The sequence below is a fragment of the Dromiciops gliroides genome, chromosome 2 (genome assembly GCF_019393635.1).
Source record: "Dromiciops gliroides isolate mDroGli1 chromosome 2, mDroGli1.pri, whole genome shotgun sequence".
Taxonomy (NCBI): Eukaryota; Metazoa; Chordata; class Mammalia; order Microbiotheria; family Microbiotheriidae; genus Dromiciops; species Dromiciops gliroides.
The window spans coordinates 46,657,699-46,677,400 of NC_057862.1; the positions used below are offsets into that span (position 1 = coordinate 46,657,699).

The 19,702-nt window shown below is 39.6% G+C and overlaps 1 protein-coding gene across 4 annotated transcripts in view; it reads right to left on the reverse strand.

Annotated features, from left to right (window-relative positions):
• Positions 1–19,702, reverse strand: part of NPTN (neuroplastin) — a 75,333-nt gene that overhangs the window by 35,648 nt on the left and 19,983 nt on the right. Inside the window, exon 1 of one of the 4 annotated variants that reach the window (XM_043989368.1) lies at positions 3,062–3,098. The exons of the other annotated variants lie outside the window; for them this stretch is intronic. Within the exon in view, the coding sequence (XP_043845303.1) occupies positions 3,062–3,083 (22 nt within the window). The 5' untranslated portion in view covers positions 3,084–3,098. Of the gene's footprint in view, positions 1–3,061; positions 3,099–19,702 lie in introns of those variants that run through there. 4 annotated transcript variants of the gene reach the window in all.

The following is a 19,702-nucleotide window of genomic DNA, read 5'->3' on the forward strand; positions in this document are numbered from 1 at the left end:
GGGTACGATGACCTCAAGACTCTTGACCTACATGGCTCTGAGGTAAAAGCAAAAACATTGAAATGTCAAGTACAATGTGCACAAAACTCATTTATATTGTTCCAAATCATAGTCCTAGCAGGTCTTCATAAAATGTTTTTGATCAAAGACCCTCAGGAGTCACACAGGTATCATTCTCAGTTCCAGAAGAAGCTCAAAGCACACCACTCACCCTGATGCCTCCTCTCAGCTATCTTGCCAATGGATGACAGCATAGCATGTGGGCATTAGTATAATTAGGCAACACTATATAAAGACAGGTGTTAGCTAGGAAAGAAGGATGAATCTCACTATAAGCCAATACTTTATTCATTTCCTTGAACTATTTTTCCTCCTTTCAGGTATGCAAACAACTCTAAGTAAAGATTTATTTCCAAGAAAGGTATAGAGGATGATTATTTAATTTGTTGGTTTCTTAGGGAAATGAGAATAGGTCAGGAAAGATCTTTGAGCTGACAAATTTTCGTAATTATTAGCAAGGTTAACTAAAGACTTGCTTATTTTCCTCTAATAGAATTGTCATTAACTTCAGTTTCCTAAGACAGCTTGGAGGAAATTTGAACCTATGGTATAACAAGCCTTCAACAAAGGAAGCCCAGATGAACAAAGAATCCATGCAAAACAGAAAAACCCAAGTGGAGGAGTCCTAAAACAATTCAGAGGGAGGACCATTGATTAAAAATAAACAGAACCGTACACTATTCTTTGCTGAGCAGGCTGGTTCAAGATACAACAAAGTATTGGCTCTGAAGGGACTGATGATCACTAAACCCTAGATTTAGAGGTGGAAGGGACCTTAAGTCACTGAATTCAACCCTCTCATTTTGCATATTACAAAACAGACAAGTTCTCCCTTGACCATGATCATATACGAAGTAAATGGCAGAGCTAGAATTCAAAGCCAGAACCTGACTCCAAATGGTAGGAGGGTTTTTTCACTTTACCCCTCTGTCTAGAGGAGCTGAATGTGTGATAAATAGAGGGAAGGAGAAAGACTTTTTCATTCGGATATCCTTGTCCGGGGCCATGAAAAAAAAATCTGTCACCTGGACAAAAGTTATACTGTTTTATTAAGAGCTTTCCCATTCATTTCCACTGATCCTACAACCATAGGTAGGCAGGTAGTACGCCCATTTCACAAATAAAGAAACAAAGACCTGCAAATTAAGTATCAATCACACAGCATAAACACTGTAAAAGAACTTGCTAAGCTCCCTCTACAACATCCTAGAGGATTGACAACTGGCCCAAGGTCACCACTTGTGTCACAGCCAAGAAGGAAACAGGGAGGATCCAAGTCTTCCCACTCTGAGGCCATATTCTTTCCACAATGCCATTCAACCTCTCCATAAATCAGGAGAACCCTTGATACTAGAAAAGTCATCAAAACCTGTACAACCTAACCTCTTTCTCCTGCTAGCAGTAGGGAGTTAGTGAAATGAACTTCTCTGTAAAGTACTCACACAATTAGCATAGGAAGAGAAGATCAGCAATAAACTGTACCTCATTACCCATCCAAAATTGCTTTCAATTTGGTAGATGAGAAGAACCAGTTCTCAGAAGAAGGTAAACAGTCTAAATCAGACCCTTTGCTTCCAAGACACACCAGTACCTTCAGAATGAAAAGTAGATGCCTGCAAAGGCATATGTGCTTCTACAAAAGCTGAAGTTTGGTGAGGTAAGCAAGGGAGCTTGGAGCCCTATTGTAACCATTCCCCCAAATTCAGAAAAGTTGGTTTTGCTTTGCAAAATAATCACGACCTCCCATCCCTGACATAAATGATTACAACTAGAAGTCAAGTAAGTCTGAGCACTAAAATTGGCTCTATCATTATTGCATTTAATAATCATGAAACTGCAGGATCCCAGTTCAGGAGAGGAAGGCAAAAGGAAAAATTTATTAAACAATGTGACCAAGTTGGAAAAATAAGAATATCCAATTGTGTGACTAAGAGTGGAGAAAAGGAAAGACAGCTGAGTATAGTAGCTAGAGAAAAATAAGTTCTCTGGCTCGAAAAAGCTGGGCATCTGGACTGTGGAGTCAAGAGGGGCACATGGAACAAGCTGAATTCAATTCCAAAAGAAAACAGTTTTCACATATGTACACATTTGAAACAGGAATAATAGCACCTACAATTCCCTGTTTAATTCCAGAGCAGGCCGGTATATAGGTTTGTAAAGTTAGACTTCCTCCCAGCGACTGTTAACCAAGGCCAGCTAGGTCTTCAAAATCAGTTCCACGCTCGTCTGATGAAACCATCCGATCTCTATTCCTGCCCACAGATCTTATTCTTTCAGTCTCTGCTTTCCTGACTATCTAAGAAAGGAAATTAGACTACAATTGACCAAAGGGCCAATCTCAGTCAAAGGTTGAACAAGATAACCTGCTGACACCTAACCTGAGGTTCTAGGGAATATGAATATTTCACATCTCTCAATTAGCCCTGAAAATGTACTATGGGTACACACATGCTGCATCATCATTATCACATTCACATAGTGCTTTAAGTTTTTTGAAGTGCTTTGTACGCATCCTTACAACAATCCTGTGAGGCAGGTGCTATTCTTCTTCTTCTTCTCATGTTGCAGAAGAGGAAACTGAGGCTGATAAAAGGTTAAGTGACTTGCCTAGGATCAGACAGCTAAGCTAGCTAAATGGCTAAGGCAGAATTTGAACTCAGGTCTGCCTGGCTCCAAGGACTGTGTGCCATCTAGCATACATGTGTATACACACCACACACTCTGTATTGTCTAATTAACTGTTGGTAAATGAACTATTCCACCGAGAAAAGCTGTGTTTCTACACTGAAATATTCCATTTGATGCAGAGGCTGAGCCCCAGCAAAGGATGGAAAAAGAAGTTTCGCTCCAGTGCGGCTAAAAGGGGACAGAAGTCCAGAGATTATTTTGTTCTCTTGGCAAGATGTGCACCAGTTATGATTTTTCCCCAAATTTTAAATCCAATATTTTTTTTCATGCCTGCCTTTCTGGGTATGCATGCATCTACTTCAACAGAACTTACCTGTCTCTCCTAACTGCAGCATCTTGGTTGACAATAGCACCAAGGCTCAAACCTCAGCAGTCTTGGACTCTTCCCTCACCATAACCTGCCACATCGAATCAATCAGTTGTCAAATCCTGTTGGTTCTACCTCGAAAATAAATTTTATGTTCATCACCATGTCCAGCACCTGATTCAGGGCTGCATCGCCTCTCACCTGCACAATTTTAACAATCTCTTAGCTGTTCTCCCCTCCTGCCTGTCCCTTGCACCCATCCGACTTGCATACACTATCAGAATTAGTCTTCTAATATAAGACAGTCTGACCACATTATCCCCTCATAAAAAGCCCCTCAAAAGCTCATCATCCTACAGGATAGGCTTTTTAACCTGACATTCATAAATCTCTACCGTAAGACCCCACCCTACCTATTTTAGTACTAAAATAAATCTGCTTATTTTGAAGAATTTAGTGTGTGTGTGTGTGTGTGTGTTATGACTCACGTAAGTGCATCAATAGGATAGTGGTATTAAAAAATTGGGTCTTCGTTTCAGGGAAAAGTTGGGAGTCACGAAAAGGACTCTGCTGCTACTTCCCCAATGAAATCCAGGCAACCTTGTTCATGTCAGGCCCAAGCCATTCTCCATCTGCAATCTCTATCCAAGGTATTTATACTGATGGGGGGAGGGTGGCTCTCTCAGTGATCCAGCTAACTAGGGATGGAGATAGAACCTGCTCTGTACAGCTAAATTAATCTTGACAAAAGTTGCCTGGGGCACTAAGAGGTAAAGTATCACAGAGTATCAGGATCAGAGAGTATAAAAGAAAGATAGATATTAAACCTTCTTGACTCAGAGCAATTCTCTATTACCCAGAAGTTTTCAAATTTTCTGGTCTCAAGACCTTTTAACACTCTTAAAAATTATTGGGATTCACTCCACCACCAAAAAAAAAAAAGCTTCTGTTTATATAGGTTATATTTACCGATATTTACTATATGCAAAATTAAAACATCTAAGTATTATTTTGAAAGTAGTTTGACCTCACAGACCCCCTGAAACAGTCTCAAATATTTGATGCTATACCTTTCAAGTATTATATAATTGTGACATATGCATGGGAGACACCTTCTTGAAAAGCCTTGAAGGCAGCAAGATGTTCTACCAAATTAAATGTTGAAATGTTTTTATACAGTCAACAAATAACCACAGTGGGATCTTGTATTCTCTACATCTTTGAGTCAGTGTGATATTAAGGTTGTATGTCTACAAGTTACAGAACATCACAATCTCTAAAGTTCTGAAAATAAGTATAACCTAGAAGGCAACAGAAAGGTACATGGTGGGTGTAGGCAGAATGCCACCTATTAGAAAAATGGAATTATTGAGGACCATGAGAGTATAAGACATTACACAAATACATCAGCCAAAAAGAACAAGGGTGGGTTACACAGCAAAAATGAAAGATGATTGAGGGCAGCTAGGTGATGCAGTGGATAAAGCACCAGCCCTGGATTCAGGAGGACCTAAGTTCAAATCCAGCCCCAGACACTTGACGCTTACTGTGTGACCCTGGACAAGTCACTTAATCCTCATTGCCCTGAAAAAAAAAAAAAAAAAGAAAAGAAAGCTGTTCCATGGACAGCCTGTGGACTTGCATGGTTTCCTTGCAATGACAAGAGAAAACAAGGAAGGTGCCCAGCACACTGGGTGGACAATGACAGCAAAGTCAGAAAAGGGGTGAAAGAGTTGCACGGGCTGGGCTAGCATGGATGGCTTGTGATCTGCTTCACAGGAAGCAGATTATACATCCATTTAAACATCTGAGATATACAAAAGAGGCTCAGAAAGTTCATGGAACTGTAAATCATCATTTTAGAGTTCTGTAGTATGACTAACTGGGAAATACTGATATAGACTATACTGCTGTTTGTAAGGTAGGAATAAAAACATCCCTTTGTCCCACATTAATGGGCCCTTTTTAAATCAATATTTCCATGGCTGAGCAGAATGAAAGTATCAAAAATGTACTCCTGATTTAAGAAAAACCTGGAAAGACTTACATGAACTGATGCTGAGTGAAATGAGCAGAACCAAGAGAACATTGTACACAATACACTGTGTGATGAACAACTGTAATAGATTTAGCTCTTCTCAGCAATACAGTGATCTAAGACGATGCCAAAAGACAAAGACCCATGATGGAAAATGCTCTCCACATCCCAAAAGAAAACTATGGAGTCTTAATGCTGATTGAAGCATACTATTTTCACTTTTGTTGTTTTTTATTTGTTTCTTTCCTGTGGTTTTCCACTTTTGTTCTGATTCTTCTCTCACAACATGACTAATATGAAATATGTTTAACCTGATTGTACTGTATGACCTATTATCAGGTTGCTTGCTGGCTTCAGAGGTGAGGAAAGAAAGAAGGGAAGGAATGAGAAAAATTTGGAACTCAAAATCTTACAAAAATGAATGCTGAAAACTATCTTTACATGTAATTGGAAAAAAATTTAAAATACTATTTAAAAAAGTAAATTAGAAAACAAAAAAAAAATGTGCTTTCTTTTCCACAAAGGTGTTGGACTATGGATGTGCAATGCTACAGATGTAGCATTTTTCCTATGTGCTGATCAGTTTTGCTGAACTGTTTTTTCTTCTTTATTATAAGAGATGGATGGCTCTATAAAAGAGGCAGGAAAAGCATGAAAAACAAAAGATAAAAAATTTATCTTTAAAAAACAGCTTATTAAATCTGTACATGCAATACTGTTCAATCTAGGACAATGAATCGAAATTATTTTAATTAAGTGGAGGTGGAAAGTTTAAGAATTAGAAGGGACAGGAAAAATGTGAAAATAACCCCATGGCAGCTTTGATTACTACCCTCTCCTGCTAAGTCTCTCTTCTGTCTAGACCAGGCTCAGTAATTCACACAATGATTCAATCACACAAGCATCTTATTTACTAAGGGGTAGTCAAGAGAACACCAGGGACAAGGACAAAAATAAAACTAATGTTTATACAGCACTTTAAGGTTTGAAAAACACTTTAAATGTATTATTTAATTTTACTCTTACAAAAACTCCGTGAGGTCGGTGCTAGTATCCCCACTCTACAGATGAGAAAACTGAGTATGAGTGGTTATTTGACTGAGAATGAGAAGTCTCGGGCAGAATTCAAACTCAAGTCTTCTTGATTCCAAATCTAGCATTCAATCTACAACACCAACTTAACCCTCAAGTGGATTCTAATAAGCTGAAAACTTTGGTGAATATCTTGTACATGTAGTCTTAGTCTTCTTCTCCACCTTCCCTCTACCCCACCCACACCCCCATTAATCTCCTCGAAGGAATATCTTCATATGTATAGCATTTCTGGAGAAAAGAGGCAATTTTCTCCCTCAGTTCAGGCAAGAAAGCTTCATTTCAATTTAATCCTAAACGGCCAACATATAAGACATTAACTATTCCTATTTTGACTGTAACATCAAAATGTCCATCTTTTTTTGAGGGGCGAGGTGAGGAAAGGGAAAAAAAATACACACACACACACACACCTCTGATATATATGATGCTGGGCAAGTCTCAACCTCAAAAGCAACACTGGCCAAAAACATTTTAAGTAGTGACTTCATAGTCTAAGAAAAACTAAGAACTTCTCAAGTCAAAGGAGCAACAAGTACTTATAAACCATGTCTATCTGCTTAGTTTTCTTAGCATTCTCCAGGCTGCTTTAGATGACACCTTAAGGAAAGTCAACATGGAACGGTTTTCTTTAATCACTGCAAGCCCTACACTCCCTATACATTAGACTCATTAGACTCATATTAGCTCCTTGATCCCAGGGTCTGAGGTAAAAATAGAGGCTGCCCAATTACAGGACTTTCACCCAAAAAGGTCAGGTTCAAAACCAGAGACAAATAAAGATCCCTCTAAGTACCAGCAAATCTTCTTTAGTTTATTTTATCAGTCAAGCTAAATTCAAGAAAGTTTATCACCAGGTCTGTCCAGCAGATTATGACTTTTTTTAAGACACAGCAACATATCAAAAAACCTAGTGAGTTCAAAATCATTAAAAAAAAATACCCTTGAAATGATGGCTTCTTGAAGACAAAATTTATTCTGGTCAGATGGACATGATGCAGTTGTACTAGATCATCCTAGCTCTAATTCCTATGATCAATGAATATTAGAATAGTAGAACACTTCCAGAAGATATGCCCTCTCCTGCATCTCAGTATGGATCTAGTTCATATTCAATACAGAACATCCACAATGAGGATTAATAGCAGTGATGAAAGCTATAAACCAATCTTCTCCTTTTTAACAGAGAATTTACCTTAAAGTCTCCAAGTGGAGAAGCCCATCCCGCCGAGAAAAAGTCAAGATTGATTCCCAATGCCCTACCTTCAGAAAATGTAACTGAAATATACCACCTCTCAAAAGACAAAGCAGCTTCTCAAGGGCTATAAAATGGTGCCCATTCTCAAGCCAGATACCATCCCATCCTGCAGCAACATAATGGAGAAAATCAAAATCTCAGAACCAAAGATTCAGAGATGGAAGAAGGCTTAGAGTCATCTGACCAAATCATCGTGTTGTAAGTAAAGAAACTGAATCCCAGAGAGGCTATGTGACTTGACCACAATCACAAAGGCAGTAAATGTAAAACCAGGTCCTCTAACTCCTAGATAAGATCTAAATAGACCAAAGGATTCTTGGGGACTGAGGGGGTTGGGGTCTGGAGGAACCAACATAGTAAAGCTGGTGTCTAGATTACACCAAACTTCACTGTCAATTGTATGTTTTTCCTTTCCTCCTCCTCCTTCCCCTTCTCCTGACAAATGTGATTAGTAACCAATTTTGATGGTATAATTTAGTAACAAACTATGCACTTTACTCATATTGGTATGGCACAGAAACAAGCTACAATTTAAACATTTAAAAGTTTGTTTTTCATAAGCTTAAGACTTCAAATACTTTGTTCATTTTAATCAAAGCCATTAAACTATAGAGAATGATTTTTAAATAACTGAAAAATAATTCCCATTAAAATAAAACTGATTTGGGGCAGCTAGGTGGCAGAGTGGATAGAGCACCGGCCCTGGAGTCAGGAGCACCTGAGTTCAAATCTGGCCTCAGACACTTGACACTTACTAGCTGTGTGACCCTGGGCAAGTCACTTAACCCCCATTGCCTCACTAAAAAATAAAATAAAATAAAACTGATTTATGATTCCTTAGGTATATTATGGTGCCAGTATCAACATTTTAAATTCTGAAAACTTTCTCTAAGAAAACTAATATGATTTCTTTTTGAAGGTAAATTTCAACCATATAGCAAATAGGAGCAGCTGCTCTGAAAAAGGAATCTTTGTTATCACACACTGCACACTGGGGTTTATGTTTACCAAAAAAGTCCTTGTCAACAACTTCGATAATTACAGCTCATTTTCTAAAAGCTTATCTGCCTTCTAAAAACAGATGGGGAACAAATAGTAATAGCAAGAAAATAGTTTTGGGGGAAAGGGGCAAGGGGAAAATGTCCATGGGATAAAAACCTATTTTTGCCCAATGTATGTACAGTAATAAGGTGCCCCATCCCTTTAGACTAAATTGTCCCATACTGTGAAGAATGGGTTAACCAGAATAGGAAGAATTCCTTCAGATGCCAGTCTTAAAAAATAAGGTTATATAAAGACCGTCAGGTACAAATAACAGAAAGAACAATTAGAGTGATCTTTCCTCTCAGAGCCAGCCTATACTAAGATTTATTTGTGCTTTGAGGGGTAGAATCTCTAGTTCTATCCCTAGCACAGACAGTAAAAAATAAAACCAAAAACTCTCAAAGGAATACTAACAATTTAGCTTCAAAGACACTTGCTTCGCTGATAATGACATTCTAATAAAGCTGACAGACAAGTAACTGGGGTCAGAGCCCGCAATGGCTTTCTCCTAGACCATATTATATAGCCCAAGCCTCTGTCGGACAAACAAAAAATAAGGAGCATTCTTCTCCCTAACTTACCATGATTCAGTTTTCCACAATCCTATCATATTCCCTACTCCCTCCATTCTAAACAGAAATCCGGGGAAGGGGGAAGAGAACAGGCATTTATTTAGCACTTGCTATGGGTCAGGCACTATGCTAAGCACCAGCACAAGTATGGCATAGATCCTCACAACTCTTAAGAAGTAGATGCTGTCATTATCCTCATCTCGCAGTTGAGAAAACTAAAGCAAATAGAGATTAAGTGGCTTGTCCAAAGTCACACAATGAGGAAGTGCCTGATTTTAGGCCAGATTTTAAGTGCACTCTTCCTGACTCCAAGCTTGCTGTCTCTTTTTCAAAAAAAAAAAGCAAAACTACCTGATTTAGGAGGAAGGGGTATGGGAAGAAAAGAAATGCAGATCTTTTCATGAAGAGTTGACTCAGGAGGAAAGGTGGTAGGAACGAGAAGTCATCACTCTTTTCTCTTTTCCTATGTCAGCACAGATTCAGCAAAAGTACTTTATGCTGAAAAAATGAGTATTTTGTTTTCCTCTTTCACTCAAAAATTGCCCCTCTCTTCTAATCCTCATTTTACACGTTAGGAAATTGAGGATTAGAAAGGGTGGGTTGACTGAGGTCATCCAACTAGTTTGCAGCAATGCTGGATATGACTAGAACACAGAGCTTGAGCCACCTTGTTCAGCACGCTTTCCCCTACAACACATTAATAACTGCTAAAGTCAAGGGCTGTATTGAAATAGATTCTGTTTCTCAAGTCACATGATTTCCACTCAGAAATAATCCTATTTCATTATCTAAACTAAGGGTATCTAACCTTTCTCCTTTCTTTCTTTCTTTTTGTTTTTTTTTGGGGGGATTTTTTGTGGGGCAATGAGGGTTAAGTGACTTGCCCAGGGTCACACAGCTAGTGTCAAGTGTCTGAGGCTGGATTTGATCTAACCTTTTTCCAAAAATGTCTTAAGCATCTAGATTTTTAGTCATCTCTCCCACCTCTTCGCCCTTAAGCCCTTTTCTTTTTAGGCCTTCCTTTCTGGGATGTCATCATTCCTTCACAGCTTCTGGTTGCCTGTCTTTCTCAACCACATTAAAATAGGTGCTGCCAGGAAGGCCATCCTCCTCACACCTCCAAAACACTATTAATCCAAAAGAAATCCTCTATGAACCATGAGCCTATCAGGCTGTACTCTGAGGAACATTATTGCAGGCCGGTCTCAAAGATAACCCTTCCTAGTTCACCTGACAAACACTTATCTTTACTTACTTGGGAAATTAACCACTGAGCTACAAGTGCAACTAACAGTCGAATAAAAGGCAATATAAAAAGAGCCAAAAACCAATACAAACTAGAACTAAGTTTGTCTAAGCACCTAAACAGACCCGATCAGATATGCACCATTCAAGTACAATTTGCTGGAGTGGCATAGTACAGTTTAACTAGATGGTAGGGTCAAAGATGTAGAACTGGATCCAGTCCAACCTTCTCTTTACAGATGAGCCAAGCGAGGTCAAGAGAAGTTAAGGAACTTAACCATGGCTACACAAAGTGATAAGTTAAGTGCCAGATTTGGGATGAGAATCCACGTCTTACAATTTACTCCAAATCCAGTATTCCTTCTATCTTTCCAGCTAGTTTAAGCCCTTTTGTTTCAATCTTTGTTGAAAATATTTTTGAAAATGTAGGAGCCTGCCTTCTTGTCTTAGTGAATATAACTGAAATAATCTCTTATTACTGAAATTTTTGTAGGGAGTCAGGTTTTCTCCAAACATTTATTCTTGTTTTGTAGGATTGTAGATGGTCTGAATCTACCCTGATTCCAAACATGCCCTGGAATTTTTTTTTTAAAGGTCAGTTTGTTTTTCTTGTCATTTACTTCTTACTCCTAAAGGAAAAACAGAAAATTGCAAAGTCCTGCTTATAAATCCTGGTTAACTACAGCTTCACAATGATGCAGAACTCAGTTCTGTGTCTTCCTTTTACCTGAACTTTTTCCAGCTAAAACCTCACCTTCTACAGAAGCCTAAAGCCTCACCTTTGACAGAAGCACCTATAATTTTAATGCCCATTGATTAGCCAATTTACCCTGAATATAGCTTGTTTATAGATAGCTGTTTGCATGTTGTCTCCCCCATGAAGATCCTGAGCTCATTTCTTTTTATCCATAGCACTTACATAGCTCAGTACCTGGCACAAAGTTGGTTAACAAATGTTTGTTGACTGACTGCCCTTCACCTGTGGCATCCATCTATAGCAGTACCTCTACCTACTAGTCTTCAACTCCTAAAGTGAAATGCAGCTAAGATTATTTGTGAATTTCCTAAAGTTCATAATTATACAAGAATAAAATAAGCCTAGAATCCTGCCTTGAACAAAATGACTTAAGAAAAATGATAGAAGGTAAAGCACTTTTAAAAAGTTCTACATAAATAGAAAAAACGGATTATGGAAAAAAAAAGACTGGGAAACTAGGTGGCACAGTGGATAAAGCAATGGCCCTGGATTCAGGAGATCTGAGTTCAAATCCAGACTCAGACTTTTGACACTTACTAGCTGTGTGAGCCTGAACAAGTCACTTAATCCTCATTGCCCCACAAAAACAGACAAATAAATGAAAAAAAAAAAAGGACCACTAAATATATAATGAATGGAGTTCAGGGGCAGAGCCAAGATGGCAGAGGAAAGGTAGTGAGCTCCCTAACTTATGAGACAATCACTCCAAAAAACATCTAAATAACGCCATAGGAAAATCCCCGGAGCAGCAAAACTCACAGAAGAATGTGCTGAAATCATCTTCTAACTAAGAACAGCTTGGAAGGTCAGAAGGGAGCTGCTGTGCTGATACAGGAGTTGAGCCCAACCCCACAGTCACCCTGACACAGATCCAGTCCCAGGAAGGCCTCACCAGAGAAGGAGACCCCCAGAGCCTCTGAATCAGCTGAAGCACCAGTGTTGTCTGGAACTAAACTCACAGTCTGGTGAGTGGGCTGAGCCCTGGGCAGGGGGAGACTACAGGAGTCTATGCTGGTGCCAAGGCAGAACTTGGATTTTTTTACCCCTGCTGAGAACCAGGAGGTAGGCTCCAGTAGCAGTGGCCCAGGTTGGGGAGGGGCACAGGCTCGTCAGAGCTGACAACCACAACACACAAAGTTGGTTGATTAGCAAGTTGGTCTGGGGTCATCTAAGGACCAGGAAACAGGCCAGTGAAGAACCTGATCCTCCTTAAATCATATCACCTGGGACCTCTTAAGCTTGGGATAGTGAAGCCTGGAAACAGTGCCCCACTTTAAGGAGCTAAAAGTCTAGTAAAAGAAAGGCAAGATGAGCAGACAAAGATGAGGACCATAGAAAGTTTCTTCAGTAACAAGGAAGACAGAGGTGCACCCTCAGAGGAAGATGTCAACATCAGGGCCCCTATATCTAAAGCTTCCAAGAAAAATATGAATTTGTCTCAGGCAATAGAGGTGCTCAAAAAGGACTTTGAAGATAAAGTTAGAGAGATAGAGGAAAAAAATGGAAAGAGAAATGAGGGTGATGCAGGAAAGACATGAGAAAAAAGTCAACAGCTTGAAAAGTCAAATTGGCCAAATGGAAAAGGAGGTACAAAAGCTCTCTGATGAAAATAATTGCCTAAGAATGAGGATTGAATGAGGAAGCTAGTGACTTTATGAGAAACCAAGACACAATAAAGCACATCCAAATGAATAAAAAATATAGAGGGCAATGTGAAATATCTTCTGGGAAAAAGTGCTGACCTGGAAAATAGGTCCAGGAGAGATAATTTGAAAATTATTGGTCTAACTGAAAACCATGATCAAGGAAAGAGCTTAGACACCATCTTCCAAGATATTCTCAGGGAAAATTGTCCTGAAATCCTAGAAGAAGCAACTAAAATAGAAATTGAAAGAATCCACCAATCACCTCCAGAAAGAGATCCCAAAAGGAAAACTCCTAGGAATATTATAGCCAAAGTCAAGGAGAAAATATTGCAAGCTGCCAAAAAGAAAGAATTCAAGTACTGTGGAGCCCTAGTCAGGATAGCACAAGATCTAGCACCTTCTACATGGAATATGATATTCCAGAGGGCAAAGAAAATGGGATTACAACCAAGAATAACCTACCCAGCAAAACTCAGCATAATCTTTCAGCAGAAAAAAATGGGACTTTAATGAAAAAGAAGACTTTCAGATATTTGTGATCAAAAGACCTGAACTGAATGGCAAATGTGACTTCCAAATACAAGACCCATTTAAAAAAAAAAAATGGAGCTGGGGGAACATACCTGGGGTCGTACAGTGGGTGACTGTCTTGTGTCTGTGAAAAGACCTGAACTGAATGGCAAATGTGACTTCCAAATACAAGACCCATTTAAAAAAAAAAATTGGAGCTGGGGGACATACCTGGGGTCGTACAGTGGGTGACTGTCTTGTGTCTGAGGCCAGGTTTTGGCTGGGATACCCCTGGGTCCAGGGGTGATGTTTTGTCCACTGTGTCACCTAGCTAGGTGATGATATCTTTAGGGTTAAATTGAGGGGTGAAGGGAATGCACTGGGGGAGGGGGAAGGGCAGAGGTGAAATCCTACATGAAAGAAACAGGAAAAGGCTTATGGAGTGGGGGAAGAGATTGGAGAGGAGCAGGGCAGTAAATGAATTTTACACTCATCAGAAAAGGCTCAAAGACCTTAAACTCATCAGAGCTGCCTCAAGGAGGGACTAACACACACACCCAACTGGGTGGGGTAATCTATTTAATCTGGGTAGTAAATGAGCCTAACACTCATCACAATTGGCTCAAAGACCTCAATCTCATTAGAATTGGCCCAAGGAGGGAATAATGTACACACTCAATTGGGTGGAGTAATCTCTCTAACCCGGCAGGAAAATAGGAGGGGAAGGGGATAGAGAGAGGGGCAAAAGAAGGGCAGAGGGGGGAGGGGACAGACAGAAGCAAATCCGTTTTGAAGAGTGATAGAATGAAAGAAGAGGGATAATAGAATAATTATCATAGGGAAGGGAATAGGATGGAAGGGAAACAGTTAACAATAATAATCATGAAAAAGAGAAAAGGGGGAAAAATTGTACAAAAAATATTTATAGCAACTCTTGGTGGAGGCTAAGAATTGAGAATAAAGGGAATGCCCATCAAATGAGGAATGATGGAAAAAGCTGTGCTATATGATTGTAGTGGAATGGTCTTGTGCTACAGGAAATGACAAACAGGATGATCCCAGAAAAACCTGGAAAGACTAATGAACATTGATGTATAGTGAAGTGAGCAGAACTGGGAGGACATTGTGTGTAGTGACAGCAGTATTGTTCAATGAGCAACTGTGAGTGACTTAACTACTCTCAGCAATGCAATGATCCAAGACAATCCCAAGGAACTAATGAGGAAGCTTACTATGCACCCCCATAGAAAGAACTGATAAAAAGAACACTTGCGGATTGTACATATATAACCTGGTTACGATATTGTGGAGCGGGGAGGAAAGGGAGGGAGGGAGAAAAATTTGGAACTCTAAATCTTATGAAAATGAATGTTGAAAACTACCCTCACATGTAACTGGAAGAAATTTTAAAAAATGTTTGTTGTAAAATAAAATTAAAAAAATATATATATATGTATATGTATATGTGTGTGTGTGTGTGTGTGTGTGTGTGTGTGTGTGTGTGTGTGTATAAAAAATGAATGCCCCATATTAAGGCTAATATGCAGAAAAACACCACAATTATTCATCAGGCTGAAAACTATATGAAAAATCCAAACATAGATTGGTTTAGTCTGCCCCTGTTATACTCTACTTATTTGCACATAGGATCCATGGAAAGCTATAATTCAGTCCTTGTAGGACTGAAGGATAGATCTGGAGCTAGAAGGAACCTTAAAGCTTAGAGTCCAATCCCTCATTAGTCAGATGACAAAACCAAGGAACAGAGAAGTTAAGAAATTTGTCGAGGGTAATGCAGCAAATCTTTGGCAGGATTTGAACACAGGTCTTCCTGATAAAAGCTAACACTTCATTCCTCTTGAGTTTAGGAGAACAGGAAGTCAACAGGGAATTTTCTTCTTTTGCTTTTGCTTTTCTTCTTGAATGAATGGCAGAAATCTGACAGGACTTTACACATTTAAAAACTTTCTGCCTTAGTACAAACTTACTGCCTTTTTAAAAGTTCTCAATCAAGCAGATCTCAAATCTGTTTATTGGTATATTTCAAGTCTTTTCCTGCCACCACATTTCCCCTTCTCCATAGTTTACTGGGATTCTCAAAAAGGAAAGGAGTAAAGGGGGTAGGGGGTATCCCACCTTTTCCCCATTCCATTCAAGATTTTATTCAGGAATTCCCTCCAACCACCACTACCCCTAATGACCTCTTCAGGGATATGAAAAGTAATTCTTCACCAAAACAAGAAGAAAAAAACACATTAGTTCAATTCAAGGAGCATTTATTAAGTACCAACAAGAGAACAAGCACTGCACCAGGGGTGAAGAAGCAATATATGCTACAGGGGATGAGGAAAGGTCTCGTGTAGGAAGTGGCACTTTAATTGAGGATCTGTAAAGGCACTGAGGCAAGGAAGCCAGTGTGACTTAAATGAAGCACATATAAGAGCAGGATGTGAAATCTGTCTAGTGGGAGAATGGAGCTTATCATGGGCTTTAAGAGAAGTTTATATTTTGAGTTCTCTTTAGGACATGCCATATCTATGAAACACCAAGACAGCTGGAGGCAGCATACAGAGTTCCAGAGGGAGATGGGGCTGGATATGTAGAAGAATCTTCCACACACAAATCACAGCTGAATCCATGGGAGCTGTAAAGGGTAAAATTCTATCGAGTCTGTCTAAAATATCTAATGAGTGGTCACCAATAAATTATAAGCTTTAGCAAGAGAGACTTTTAAGCATTTATTAAGGAGAATGAGAATTTGGTAAAGAGAGAGAGAAAGGCCTACATTCATTTATCTATTAAAGGGAGAGCGCATTCCTAGCGCCGCTCTCTCCCAGAGTCCACAGGAAAGAGCGTCAGCCAGCACACCAGCCTTCCCCCTTCTTCCTCCCACAAGCAAACGTCACTTCCTGATGCCAAAGAAAAGATGCATGGTCTTGCCCTCAGAGACCTTCACCTCATGGTGGAGCTTTTCTACAGTAAGTCTCCAGTAGGTGGTGTCATTCCAATCGTTACAGAGCTAAGGAGAGCCCTCAAACAAAAGTATACAAAGAGAACATGACACAGGACAGAGCACTGGGGTAGACACACACATAAGGGGCTGACACCTGGATAACGATGCTAGAAAGGAAACTGAGATGGACCTGCCAGACAAGAACCAGGAAGGAGTGGTGTCATGAAAACCCAGGAAGGACAGAACATTTAAGGGGTGGTCAATGTGAAATGCTACAGAAAGGTCACTGGGAAAACATGGAGATGACAGGAGAGGAAGAGCTGGGGACTCCTTACTTAAAGCTTCTGCTATCGGGTCACTTGAAATAGCAATGTCCTTGTACCACTTTGTAGATATCAAGGGGTCATTTTTCTCATGGTTATGTTCCTTTTGTGGCTATCATGCATGTATTTTTTTCTCTCTCTTGCATGAAACATGTGGACACTGCCACTGAGACAAAGCTACAATGACAAGGGCACAGAAGAGTTATCCAGAAGAAGCCATTAAATCTACACAGGAAGAGACTAGACCTGTGATTTCGTGTGTGAAGCTCCTACCAAAGCAGGTTAGCAACTTCTATGGCACAAGCCATAATCTCAGAGAAAAGTGCCTTGAGACCCAAGAGATTAAACCACAAAGCCACCATGACTCAGTCTGAAAGAGATGCCTAGAGAACAAAGAGGCCGTGACTGCGCGGAGGCACAAAGCCAGGATGTGTTGGAGCAGGGACCAGCACTCAGACCTTCCTGGGTTCAAAACCAGCTGTGACCACTGAGCCATGCTGCCTCCCTTCCTGTCACTATATATCACAGGAGCGTTAGAACTAAGTACATTGCAGCACATAATGTTGAGGCTGGAAGAGACCCATTTCAATTCATCATTTTACAGATAGGAAAACTGAGGCCAAGACAGGCTAAATTGCCTTTAAAAAAATACTTGGATCCCTTTTTTTATTGGCAGTCATTTTCCACTCCATCTCTCCAGATGGAAGCCTCTCTTAGGACAAAGAAAAGCAATAAAGCAAAAAATGTCCAATACCAAGAACATGTCTAATCATGTTTACAGTGTCTTTTCTATTATCATCCTCCTCTCTGCTGCAAGGAAAGAAGTGTCATAAACAACTCTTAAGGGCACAGAAGTCATTCCTGGCAAAGTCAAGACTGGAACCCAGGTTTCCAGTCTCAATGCCACAGCCCTGCTTCTGGCCCTTATTACCATATGCCTGAGCTAGGGTAGTGACTGTTGACGTGGTCCTCCTGTGGTGCCTTGACAAGGTTATAAACTTGCCGAGTTTACGATCTGGCAGTTCACAATCTGCCAGCTTACTGCCCCTTTTCAACATCTGGAGGGAAGGAAAAGGAGAACTTTCAGAAGAGCTTAACATTAAGAGAAGTGACTCCAATATTCACAGAGAATCTCAGAACACTAACTAGAGCTGACAAAGAATAAGAGTGCTTTAGGTTGTCTGCCCACAAAACACGGTTAATTGTAAACCAATGCTCACATGTCTCATTCCATTTAAGAGAGATCTTCTCTCCAGCTGCTAAGAGGAAAGGCAATCCTAATATGAGGAATCCAGCCATCCAAAACCAATATTCTTTGTAGTAACAATCAAGACTCTGGCTCAGAATGAAAGGTCCATTCCATCAAGATAAACAAGAATGCACACACGTTCCCCCCACCCCTTTTCATGTGTTTCTTCAATACTATAAATGATCCAGGATTTCATGTATGTATGTATGTACGTACGTACGTATGCATGCATGTATGTATGTATGTATGTATACCCCTCCACTGACCAAAACTCCACACTTTAACAGAGTCTATTTTTGAGTTTTTGAGACAAAAATCGTTATTCAAAGACATAAAGTATATTATTGGGCCTTTTCTCAAAACCTTCACAGCTTGGTAAGATCTGCCAAAACCTATGCTCTGCTGATGAAACCTTTAAAAACCTAGAGTTACATCCTTATTATGAAGAGGCATTGGTAGACTTTAAAGGAAACTCCTTCATTTGCTGTATTTTTAAAGATTATAAATATTTTAGTATGAATCACTAACTGCTATGACAAAGACAGTAAAGTTTCTCCAGGAAAGGTGAAAAATAAACGTTATAATAATTAACACCAAATGAGATCCATAAAGGGAAGTGTAAATTTACTCCCTTAACTTAGTTATAATTTTTTTTTAATTAATCCTGATGAGAACTATATTCAATTCTAGACAGAGGACAACACATGGGTACAGATATCGGTTTACCCCATGCTCACCTGGTACTGTTGGGCTTGTCACATTTCCCCAAAGGTGTATTTCAGAAGCTTAGACTTGATACAATTCTTGAGCTCTTTCGGTAACAGATAGTGTTGCAGAATGGTAAAGTGACCCTGAGTCATCACCAAAAACAAAGCAAGCACCAAACCTTTCCCATTCTGGTGCCAAAGTGCTGCTGAAATATACATACCTACTCCTAAAATATAAATGCCAGCCAGCTCACACTCTGACTAGTGAGTCTTTGGTGACGTATTCTGCAGTCTAATGTTCTTGTTGGAACAAAAAAGGCTGCTCTCTATAGATTACAGATTCTTCTTTCTTATTAAACATCTTAACTTTTGCCCTTTTAAGTTAAGAGATCCAAGAACTTGATTCTCTATATCCATTCCCCACCTCCAGGACTGAATTTTCTTATCTTTGAGTCACTAGTCAGTAAATTAAAGATTACATGAGAAGACATTCCACAAAGACTTCCAAAATGTACTCCCCAGTAGGTATGTGGTAGCCTTGCAGAGGGCTGCTACACTTATCAGCCATAGAAAGTTTCTTGACTCAATTCTAGCTTGGAATAGTCAGTCTGTCATTCCAACAGAGACTTAAATTCCTTTCTGCCTATTATTTGAAGATTAAAAACAAAACTGTTTCTCAGGAATGTGTATGCTATGACCCTGTAGAGATTAAGAACTTGGGTTCAAAGATCACTTCAGACTTCAACTACAGTCATGAAATTAAAAGACCCTTGCTCCTTGGAAGGGAAGCTATGGCAAAAAGCAAAGACTTCACCTTGCTGATGATAAAGGTCTGTACTGTCAAAGCTATGGTTTTCCCAATGGCAATGTATGGCAGTGAGAGTTGAACAAGAAAAGCTGAGCACCACGGAGTCAACACTTTCAAACTTTGGTGCTGGAGAAGGCTTTCCCTTGGACAACATGGAGACTAAATCAGTCAATACTTAAAGAAATTAACTCAGATTGTTTATTGGATGGTTAAATACTGAAGCTGAAGCTTAAATACTTTGGTCAGATAATAAGACAGGACTCATTGAAAAAGACTCTGATGCTGGGAAAAACTGAAGGCAAAAGGAAAAGGGGATGGCAGAGGATGAGATGGATAGTGTGTCATGGAAGCAATAAACATGAGCTTGGACAGACTTAGGGAGGATGGATGACATGGCATGCTATGGTCCGTAGGGTCACAAAAAGTCAGACTTGAATAAACAAGA